Here is an 11139-nt window from a genome sequence, read left to right as displayed (position 1 = left end):
GAGCTCGTGTTACTCTCTTTCTGCTGCTCAAGACGGTGTAAACGTCCCAAACACTGCACTGTTTTCATCAGAGTGTAGTCTATTCAGTGTAATATTCAGTGTAATAATCAGTGTAATAATCAGTGTAATATTCAGTGTAATAATCAAACAGCATTAAATATGAAGGTTGTGGGAAAATTGTGTTCTTTTATAATGCGTAGGTAATGCTTGTTTTGTGTGTTATTAGGCAGGGCTTGGCAAACTAGGTCAAGAAGAAATAATTAAAAAATAAAATATTGTTTTCTTTTTTATTATACACGCATAAGTATTAAAATACATTCAAAATAAACTGACCCGAGATCAGTTAAAACCAGAGACGGTCGTTCATGAGTTCACAAGATCAACACCATCTAGCGACAAAACATCGGCATTTTGAAATGTTTCTTTTTTAATTATTGACTAAACATTAGCATTATGCATGCACTTTAGTTCAATTTTAAATATTAAAAAATATACAGTTATGCATACAAAAAAATAAAACAGCAAAAAGAACAAAAACGAGGAAAGACAGCTACAAAAATAATAAATAAATAAATGTTTTGTTTGCTAAAATCACGTGACTGCACGATTTGAAATGCTCTGAACCACCGACTTCTCCCTGCAAAAACAATAATAATAGATCGCCCGCTCATAATTTCAGCAGAATATTATTACTCTGCCAGCTGTGACTGCTTATTGGAATAATGCAGTGGGTAACATCTGCTGGGAAAAGTGTGGATGCTTCCTCAACTAACAAAGTAAAGGAGATTTCTTACAAAATAATTCAAATCACATGAAGAAATTCAAATGCGATATTTCCTCCAGTTGCTCTTTTTGTGATGACTCTGTTGAAACGGTTGTTCTTCTCTTTTGGAGCTGACCATTTACAAAGAAATGTTGGCAAGATGTTTTAGGTTTCATTGGGAGTTCAGTTTATAATGAATGTGTCCTGTTTCTGAAGGACTGCTGGGTTTTGCGGAGTATGAACAGTCTAATAAAAACAGTTTTGTGCAGTGAATCTGATGTTGCTGCTTGCTAAAGTCCATATGCACAGATGCAAATATTCAAACTGCGACCTCTCTTTTTTTTGTTTTCATGAAAGAATTTGAGCAATACCTTTCATTCATCCAATTGTCTAAGAACAAAAAAAGCTCTAAAAACTTTATGTTTGTAACTCGTTGCCTATCTTTAATGGCATGTACGTCTCAAATTGTTTTTTTCTCCAGTGTGTAATGTATTAAACACCCCCTTTTTTACAAAATTGTATAAGTGTCTATAAATCAATTAGAAAATATCAGTAGGCTACTAGAGTAATAGAGGAAGGAGCCATGGAGAACTTAGGGGAATATAGAGCTCAAAGAGTAATAACCAGAGGATCTGAATGAGTGTGATGCATCTTAGGCAGAAATTATTAAATATGTAGTAAAACCAGCTTCGCGGATATCTGAAGATAACCAGTATGGTGCTGTTGAACCTCCTCCAACCCTCATAGAAAGAAAAAATATATATAATAAAGATTTTACTTTATTTAATGGGAAATTACCATAAATCAATACCATAATCAACAATACAAACCGACTAACTAGCTTCTTCTGGAAGATTCTGTTTCTGTTTATTGCTAAAAAAAAATAAAGCACACGGGTTTGCGGAAGAGACGCGTCCTCCAGTACAGCAGGCGGCGCTGTGCAGCTCCACAACCTCCAACATTAACACGAGAACAAGCCTTCTGCCTGATGAATGATGGGGTCACGCTTGAAGGCGAGGAACAACAGCAACTTACATTATTGTTAACAATTTCTGTATTTGCTATGTTTATTTTCAAACGCAGTAAATGCAGTTGCCGTTATTAAATTGTTTAAACAGATGGCTTTACAAGAGCAAAGTGTCATTGCATTATAAAATAATTGTTTATAGTCATTTATCTTTGCAGTTTCTTAATGTTTGTATTCAAAGGTGCTGCGGCTGTTCAAAGATCTGCATAAGACCAGAAGCTGTGTTTTTAGAGATGATGACCGAGCTCTGACAGGTATCAGTAAACCTACACACACCAATATTAATAACTCGTATGCTACCAATAATTCACCACATTCTTACATTCAGTTGTCTACATTCTGAAATTACATACTTAAATTCGTTACATATTCACTTAATTCAGTTTTTTATTTTTTTTTTAGTGTTGATGCTTTTGTTTGGAATGTTGCTTTTTAGCTAAATTTAATTCCTGTCCTGTGTTTGTATGTTTTTTTTTAATCTTTGCATTATGAATCAAATAAAATGAAAATTAAGAAGTATTTATTATTGTTGTTGCTATGTCTTAGTTAATGTCTCATACAAGTGAATTTTTCCCCCTCTGAACATGAAGCTGCCAGGTTAAAAATAAATGAAGAATTCAAAAAAAACAAGAATGAAACATCAGAGGAGAATATTAAAGAGGCAAGTCACGTGACGGCACGGCTGGATTAACATTAGATATCATATCAGAATGTCATTTCTGTCTGCTCTTGGGAGATCTTGGTGAGAATCACAAAGCTCAATATCTCTTTTCAGATGCTTAAAATGGCCCGAGCGGTTGAGACCATCCTTCGTGAAAATGTGATACAGGGAGAGCATGTGGAGGAAAATAAAGTCTGTAAGTGATTGGTGTAAAATTATGGGTGAAGCTCAAGAACATGATCACATTTCATCCCAAACTCAAAAGAAGAAAAGAAAAGAAAAAAATAAGCATAATTTTCCTCCCAAATTCTCATTACTGTAATTCTTCTTGGCATTGTTTGTTACTGTAATACAGTGATTTTAAATCTGCATAAATTCGACAACAAATACTACCACAATATATACTTTATTATTCAAATTGTATATGTATTATAGAAATGTCTAATTAAATTATCTTGATTTATGTTGTATATATTATACATCCACAGGGTTTCTGCAGGTCTTAAAAAGTCTTAATTCGGCAATTTAAGGCCTTGAAATGGGTGATTTTTCCGGATCCATTGGCAGATATTTGTTCTTGTTTTAAGCGTAAACTCCCTTCATTTCGATCAGTTTCACAGAAAACAAGATGAATAATGTCATTTTGCTCCTCAAGTAAATGTATCTTGATTTAAGTCTCTTTTAGACATAGACAAAAACCCTGTACAAATGGTGTTCTTTCTCAGTATTTTTTTACTTGTTTTACAGTGTAAACAAGTCAAAAATACTGAGAAAGAACATAATTTGTACAGGGTTTTTTCCCCACATATTCTGGTGTTTGTGAACAGAGCTTTTCAAACCTTAAGCTTTTTTTTTTTTTTGTAAAATGAATGGAAAAGTAATGGAGATCTGTTGGAAGTTGTATTTTCAAACTTCGAAGTGTTGCTAATACCAATCACTGTGTACTTCATTTAAACAACATATTGACGTATTGTGTTTTCAATTTTATTCCTTAAAGGGGTCCTATTATGCTCTTTTACAAAGTCTTGATTTTGTTTTGGGGGTGTACTAGAACAGGCTCTCATACTAGGTTGTTCGAAAAACACATTATTTTTCACATATTTTACATTATTACAACACCTCTCTCCCCAGTCTGGCATGAACGGCTCGAATAGTTCCTGTATCAAATGAAGGCCCGCCTTCTGAAATACGAAATGTGCTGTGATTGGTTAGCTGGGTCAGTGTGTGCTGTGATTGGTTAGCTGGACCAGTGTGTGCTGTGATTGGTTTGCTGGGCCAGTGTGTGTTGTGATTGGTTTGCTGGGCCAGTGTGTGTTGTGATTTGTTTGCTGGGCCAGTGTGTGCTGTGATTGGTTAGCTGGGCCAGTGTGTGTTGTGATTGGCACCACTGTCGCGGCGGGTCGGGAGATAATGTCATGCCCCTTACCATAGCCGCCTGCGAGCTTCAGTGTAAATATTGCTTCAAAATCAAATCAATTTGAGTGTGATTTAAACCCAGATGATTGCAAACACTCTAAGGCCGTCTGCCTTGGGAAAGCTAGCGTGTCTCCGACATAGTGATAACACTCGTTGCCTTCTCTAGTGCAGCTCAACCAGGTCTCGTCCCATTCGTCGATATTTGTGATATCACAAATCCCGGAAAATATGCGTTGTAGTCCAAACGAGTCGTTCATTGTAGTTTTTGAAAAGTGATTTCTGTTAAATAAAATATCTCCTTTTGAAGTGGACTTTGAGCATTGTAACTTTGCAGATCTTTTTTTATGCTCAAACAGCAACATTACAGACTAACTAAAGTTGAAAAAGTGAAAAAGCGTAATAGGACCCCTTTAAATTTTCTTAAAAAGGTCTTGGAAAGGCCTTAAATTTACCTTCATAACACCTGTAGAAACCCTGCATCCATTTCTTTACACTGGCGTAATAACAACATATTTATTTTTATTTACGGTTGACATTGATTCACATGCTCTTGAGTTCGGAGCATGTGATTTCCTCAGGTTAATGATTGTTGCTTATATTGTGTTTTGTAGTGTTACGGCCCCGCGAGAGTCTCCTGCTGGACAATGTACCTTACTCTGATACACCCAGAAACAAGACATGACCCTGATTTACTGTCATTGATACGGCTCTGTTTTCTCCTGCGGTTCTCATATGTGACAAAGAGCAAGACACATTAATGCAGCCCACTCAATTATCACCCATTTTACACAGTGGCCATAATAACATAACTTTAATAACCTGTACAGTATGTTTGTTCAGCGCTGATGTGATTGAGTTCAATTAAATGCAATGAATTGCCACACTGTAAATAGTATTTGTTTGGTATATTGTGTTGAATAAATTATAAAAACATGTCTATTTCAATTCTTTTTTGGGGGGGTTGCATTTGTCTGACTGATAATTGAACAAAAACTATTTTTGGTTTGAGGGTAAATTCCTACATTCACATTATATAATTTATGTAATTTTTTTGAAAACACAAACAATGGTGTCATGCTATTGTTGTGTGCAGTTCTGTAGAGACTCGCCTAAAAAACAGAAAATGATTGAAAGATATTGTCAAACTTCAAATTCATCAAATTTCTTAGTCATACAGCACATAAGATGTACTTTCATAATCCACTTCAAAGAACTGAATATCATTCAACAGATATTCTGACACTGTTGTATGATTTTAACTGTTGAATACAGTCAACAAAGTGTGATGTTAAGAGGTACAATGGTCCAAAACCCCCATAAAATCATCTAATCTTAACATAAATGAAAAAAAATGAGGCTTTACTGAGGCTTTAAAAATGTGGAGCATGCCAAATGTTTAAAAAAAGATATACTGTATACTGCATTTTAAGTGAAACCAAATAAGTGGTTATCCATTATTAATACTATTTGTTTTAAAAAAGGGAAATGATGTAATAACCACTGTAGCATTAAAAAGGGTTTAATGTCTTCACAGTCATCAGTTTTTATATCATGCATAAGATGCAGTAATAAAGAAAATCACATTTTCCACCTAATTCAGTAACTGTAACTGAATTCTGTTAATTCATACAAAAGATGCTACATTCTAATGTAATGTCTTGAGGGATAAGGCAGATTTCAGATTTCTCTCAAAGAAAATATTAGATCATTTTAGCCATTATAAAGTCTTGATCACAGTAAAGGTGCATTTGCACAAATACAGTCATAATCATTAAAAATCAAAAGGAATGTAAACTGTAATTCTCTGTATCAGAAGATGAGCATCTTCGGCTTTTCCCAAGGAAATTCCTCTCGTCCGAAGTGTCCATAGCAGGCTGTTTTCTGGTAGATCGGTTTCTTTAGCTCAAGCTCCCTGCAAGATGAAATTATTATACTATTATATTTTTGTTCATAAACAAAAGTTTAAGTGTCAGTTACATTTTACTTTACTTACTTGACGATGACCCCTGGCCTCAGGTCAAAATTGTTCTTGACAATCTCTAAAAGCTCGTCCTCATCTCTCGTTGATGTGCCGTAATGAAAAACAGACACCGACAAAGGGTGACTAATACCAATAGCATAAGAGATCTGTAACAAAAATACAGCATTAACAGTACGCTTGCATATTTTATCACTCACTCATGTACTGTTGTCCTGCAAAATTTCACAATGAAATCCAGTCCAACAAATCCAGAATTGCACATAAGGACACAATTTTTAATATATTTAATGTATTTATAATATATTTATTTTTAATACAATTTAATTTTGAATGAAATGTTTATCTGATTTCGGTCACCTGAGACCAGAAGTCTCACCTGAACCAGAACTCTGCGACACAGTTTGGCTTTGACGAGAGACTTGGCCACCCAGCGGGCGGCGTAAGCGCCTGAGCGATCCACTTTAGAGTAGTCTTTCCCCGAGAACGCCCCGCCGCCGTGACCGCCCCAGCCGCCGTAGGTGTCCACAATGATCTTCCTGCCCGTCAGACCGGCGTCTCCCTACAACAACAACAACAGCATTCACTTCACATAGTACCCCATGCGAAAACAAAAAAGGACATAAAATAGCATACTTTTAAGAGTACTTATTATGGAAATAATATACTTTGAATATACTGAATGAATATACTTTAGTGCAGTGATGGGCAAACTTTGCCCTTCCAGGCCACTTTCCTGCACAGATTTGATCCAACCCTGATACAACTCACCTGCTAAACTCTGAAGGAAAGTGACCTGGAAGGGCCAAGTTTGCCCATCACTGCTTTAGTGCGAACCGAATGTAATGTTTTTGGACACTTTAATGCAATTAAATTAAAATATATTACAGTATAATTAGGAAGGACTTGCTAAAAACATGCTAATCATGCTAAAAACATGTTTGCAACATGCTAATAATGTTAGAAACATGTTATCAACATGCTAATCATGCTAGAAACATGGTAACAACATGCTAGAAACATGTTAGCAACATGTTAATCATGTTAAAACACGCTAACATACTAACAAGCTAGAAACATGTTAACAACATGCTAGAAACATGTTAATCATGCTAAAATGTTAGCAACAATCTAGAAAAAACATACATGTTTTTAAAAACATGTTAGCAACATACTAATGTTAGAAACATGCTAACAATATGTTAGCAACATTTTAATCATGCTAGAAACATACTAGAAATATGCTAACCATGCTAGAAACATGTTAGCAACAAGCTAATCATGCTATAAACATGTTAACAACATGCTATAAACATGCTTATCATGCTACAACATGTTAGCAACATGTTTATCATACTAAAAAAACACTAGCAACATGTTACTCATGGCGCCGCTCGCGTCCGTAGACACGGTGTAACATTGGTTTTGCTTTGTTTCACAGAACTAATCGTTGCCTGGGTTGCGTACGTATATGTGGGGTGGAGCTATCAAAATAGGGGCAAGACCCTTTTGGGGTAGGGGCGTGTTTGTTTTGGTGATTTCAAATATCAACATTGGCTACCAGAAATCCCTCACTCTGCCTTTAACAAAAACTAATAAAACTGATCTGCAAATACAGTTTTTTTAAATGTAATTTTAAAATCTACATATATTTCTAAATGTACAATAAAATTCCAGTGCACGTGCAATACTTTTTTCCCAAGAAAACCCTTCTCCTTTGAGGTGTAAAGTCAGATGGATTCTGATCGGCTGTCAATGTTTTTATGGTTCAGCGGCTGGAAAGAATCATTCTGAAAGTGAACGCGCTACAGAATAATGTTGGTAACCAAACAGTTTACGGTAACCATTGACTTCCACAGTACGGAAAAAAATACTATAAAAGTCAATGGCAACTGTTTGGTTACCAACATTCTTCAAAATATCTTCTTTTGTGTTCAACAGAAACTCATAGAGGTTTAGAACAACTTGAGGGTGAGTAAATGATGACAGAATTGTTATTTTTGGGTGAACTGTCCCTTTAATACTGATGCTTGCCAAAGCAAACCAGTTTTTGTGCTTGCTTACCTGTGGACCACCTGCCAGGAACTTCCCACTGGGCAGCAGGTGATAAATAGTCTTGTCATCCAGGTATTTGGCAGGGATGACGGCCTTTACAACCTTCTCCATCAGACTGTGACGTATATCTGCCAGCGTGATGTCAGGGCTGTGCTGAACTGAGATGACTAGAGTATGGACACGCAGAGGCTCCACGGCACCCATGTTATCACGGTACTCCACGGTCACCTGCACTCGTTAATAATTGAAGACATCAACATTATCTGCTGTGTTTGCCCTATTAGTTTACAGAGATAACTATATATAAACACCTATCGTTTCAAAGAAACCTTTCACCTGTGTTTTTGAATCTGGAAGAATCCAAGGACAAACTCCAGTCTTAGAGAGCTCCTTCATTTTGGCATTGAGTTTGTGAGCTAGCAGGATGGTTAGCGGCATACACTCCTCTGTCTCATCAGTGGCGTAGCCAAACATCAAACCCTGTGGAGAAATATGACATAAATCATTCAACATAAATTATTTAAATTTGACACCATTACTTCAGATATATTCAAAAGTGCTTTATCCAAAAAAATATATATATTATAATGATATTATTATTATTGTTGTTGTTGTTATTAAATAGATAATATATATTTAATAATATTAAATATATATATATATTATTATTAATTATTTACGGTCAATTTATTTGTTGTTTACTGTTTTATGCTACTACTTGAATACTTTATATATTCATGATTTTAGATTGAGAATGCTATTCATAATGCATTTGTTTTATTGTTTATTTTAAAAATAAATCAAAATAAGTCAAATTAAATCATTATATCCCAAAACTGGGGACACGAATGTTATAATGGATGCTATTTCCCTGCCTAGAGTCACACAACACTTCTATCATGCTTATAAGTTTGCAAAACATATTTGTAACGTGAAAGCAAAAGAGCATATTTTTTTCATCAGAATGTCTTGACCTGATCTCCAGCACCGATGTCCTCCATGTCTCTGCCTTCAAACACACAGTCGCTGATCTCCGAGCACTGCGGCTGCAGAGACACCAGCACATTACACGTCTTGTAGTCAAAGCCTGGAGGGATCACATGAGAACAGCACTTTAAGATTTTAAAGGGGTGGTTCATTGCGATTTCACTTTTTTAACGTTAGTTAGTGTGTAGTGTTGCTGTTTGAGCATAAACAATATCTGCAAAGTTACGAAGCTGAAAGTTCAATGCAAACGGAGATATCGTCTTTTAAAATTCTGGCGGTTTAATGCCTACAAAAACGGCTGGTAGGGACTACAACGAGTTACTTCCCGGGTTCGTGGGGGCTTCATAAAAACAGGAAAAGATCAGCGTGTTTCTCAGAGAAGGAACAGAGCGGTGTGGAATAAAGGTAAATTATGTGAAAAATAATGCTTTTTAAACGAAGCATTAACACATGTTAGACTGCACCCCATAAACACAATCAAGCCTAGAAAAAACACAGTGAACCACCCCTTTAATGCTTTTATCAAGCAAGAACGCATGCAATTGATCAAAAGTGACAGTAAAGATATTTATATTGCAACAAAAAAGTTCTATTTCAAATAAATGCTATTCTTTTGAACTTTCTATTCATCAAAGAAACCTAAAAAAAATAAAGTATCACGGTTTCCACAAAAATATGAATCAGCACAACTGTTTTCAGCAGTGATAATAATCAGAAATGTTTCTTGAGCAGCAAATCAGTATATTAGAGTGATTTCTGAAGATCATGTGACACTGAAGACTGGAGTAATGATGCTGAAAATACATTTACATGTTAAATATTTCATTATATGTGTGTGTGTTTGTGTATATAGATACCCTTTGATGAATCATCATATCCAATACTCTTGACAGTGTCTCTAACCACTTTCTGAAGGTCCACCACAGCCTTTGAAGTCACTTCACCACACAGAAGGATCATACCAGTCTTCGACACACACTCTGCTCCAGAAATGGGAAAATACTTCATGTTAAGATGTCATACAAAAGGAATGGCAATGTCTTAAAAGAAAATACACGCTGCCCAGCTAAACACCATTAAGTCTTAGATCCATGTTTGTAAAAGCAAGCATTTCTAAGTCAACATAATGTCATTTATGAGCATCTGAAATATCATGGATGTCACTCATTGTGTACCACATGCCACTTTGGAGTCGGGGTCCTGTGCCAGGTAAGCATCCAGTACAGCATCACTGATCTGATCACACATTTTATCTGCCAGTAATAAAGACAGGAATTAAACTGCATTAGTATCAATATTTCGTCTGAAGGTGTGATTTATTGATTGATTATTCATTGAGCGTTATCATTTCTGCTGCAATCACAGATCAAAACTGCGATCGTGATTCAAGGGCATGTACAGACATGTACTGAGGATGTTTATCACCACCACAGTACAAGTAGCATTCATTACAATACATGCATACAACGTGCGACACTGCAACTGTAGTAAATAGTGAAATCGATATGTATGAAACAATGTTTCATATTTACCAGAATGTCCTTCTCCTACAGACTCGGATGTGAAAAGGAAAGTTTTTCCTGGTTTGTTATAACCAGAGGGATTCATGATGAACGCAGACTGGACAAAACTACAGCTTTATAACTGCAGCTACAACTAAAACGTCTAGTGTGACTTTAACAGTTAGTCTGAAGTATGAAGAACTTTAATGGGCGTGGCTTTAGAGTTAGTATCGACTTTAACCAATCACAAGCGACTCTTCCGTCAGACTGGGACATAAATAGAGACGACCTGTAAACGGCATAAACTGCTGTCATGTAAAAAAAAAAAAAAGTAAAGTAAAAACCGTTTGGCGGATTTTCCAAGAGGAACTTCGTGCTGGCTTGGTGCAGTTCTTAAAGCGGCCGCTAGAGGAAGCACAGCCGAGAGTCACTCGAAAGTAAGCGGTTGTTATTATTAACCACATTAACTGTTACAAAATGAGGTGTGTGTTAGCAACCCTGACATTATCTCTAATTAGTCAGGTAAGATGCGAAATGTTTGTAAATAAATGCTTGTCCTATTTGAACCCTTCGTAATTTGCACAAGCGAAACAGTGTTTTGTCACATTTTGCCTGTTACTTTTCTCAGCGCTGCTCAGAACAGACCAATCACAAGCGTTCGCGATTACAGGAAACTGACTTATTTTGTCAATTTATGAAGATTGCTGGAACCTATTTTTCTTTGTCTATAATGTAACAATCACTGCAAAA

General features: G+C 35.9%; 3 protein-coding genes across 4 annotated transcripts in view; 2 read left to right on the top strand and 1 right to left on the bottom strand.

The window, feature by feature from the left end:
- The first annotated feature begins 1685 nt into the window (after positions 1–1685).
- Positions 1686–4790, top strand: lyrm7 (LYR motif containing 7). The gene is made up of 5 exons (XM_016544321.1): positions 1686–1776; positions 1972–2044; positions 2381–2451; positions 2566–2647; positions 4479–4790. Exons 1-5 carry the CDS (start codon positions 1756–1758, stop codon positions 4547–4549), a joined length of 318 nt encoding a protein of 105 aa, XP_016399807.1. The 5' UTR covers positions 1686–1755; the 3' UTR covers positions 4550–4790.
- A 600-nt stretch (positions 4791–5390) lies between these two features.
- On the bottom strand, positions 5391–10580 carry mat2al (methionine adenosyltransferase II, alpha-like). The gene is made up of 9 exons (XM_016543308.1): positions 10420–10580; positions 10063–10140; positions 9745–9867; positions 8875–8987; positions 8237–8380; positions 7910–8128; positions 6225–6407; positions 5861–5994; positions 5391–5779 (listed from the first exon to the last, which is right to left on the bottom strand). The coding sequence occupies exons 1-9, from the start codon at positions 10493–10495 to the stop codon at positions 5677–5679; spliced, it is 1173 nt and encodes a 390-aa protein (XP_016398794.1). The 5' UTR covers positions 10496–10580; the 3' UTR covers positions 5391–5676.
- Positions 10581–10703: 123 nt separating this feature from the next.
- LOC107732123 (vesicle-associated membrane protein 8-like) overlaps positions 10704–11139 on the top strand; it is a 6019-nt gene continuing 5583 nt past the window's right edge. For both annotated transcript variants that reach the window (XM_016543416.1, XM_016543486.1), the window contains exon 1: positions 10704–10826. The gene's annotated coding sequence lies outside the window, so the exon portion shown is untranslated. The remainder of the gene's footprint in view (positions 10827–11139) is intronic.

This window comes from Sinocyclocheilus rhinocerous, unplaced genomic scaffold (assembly GCF_001515625.1).
Source record: "Sinocyclocheilus rhinocerous isolate Xijiao unplaced genomic scaffold, SAMN03320098_v1.1 scaffold1935, whole genome shotgun sequence".
NCBI lineage: Eukaryota > Metazoa > Chordata > Actinopteri > Cypriniformes > Cyprinidae > Sinocyclocheilus > Sinocyclocheilus rhinocerous.
This window is presented reverse-complemented; position numbering and strand designations above follow the sequence as displayed.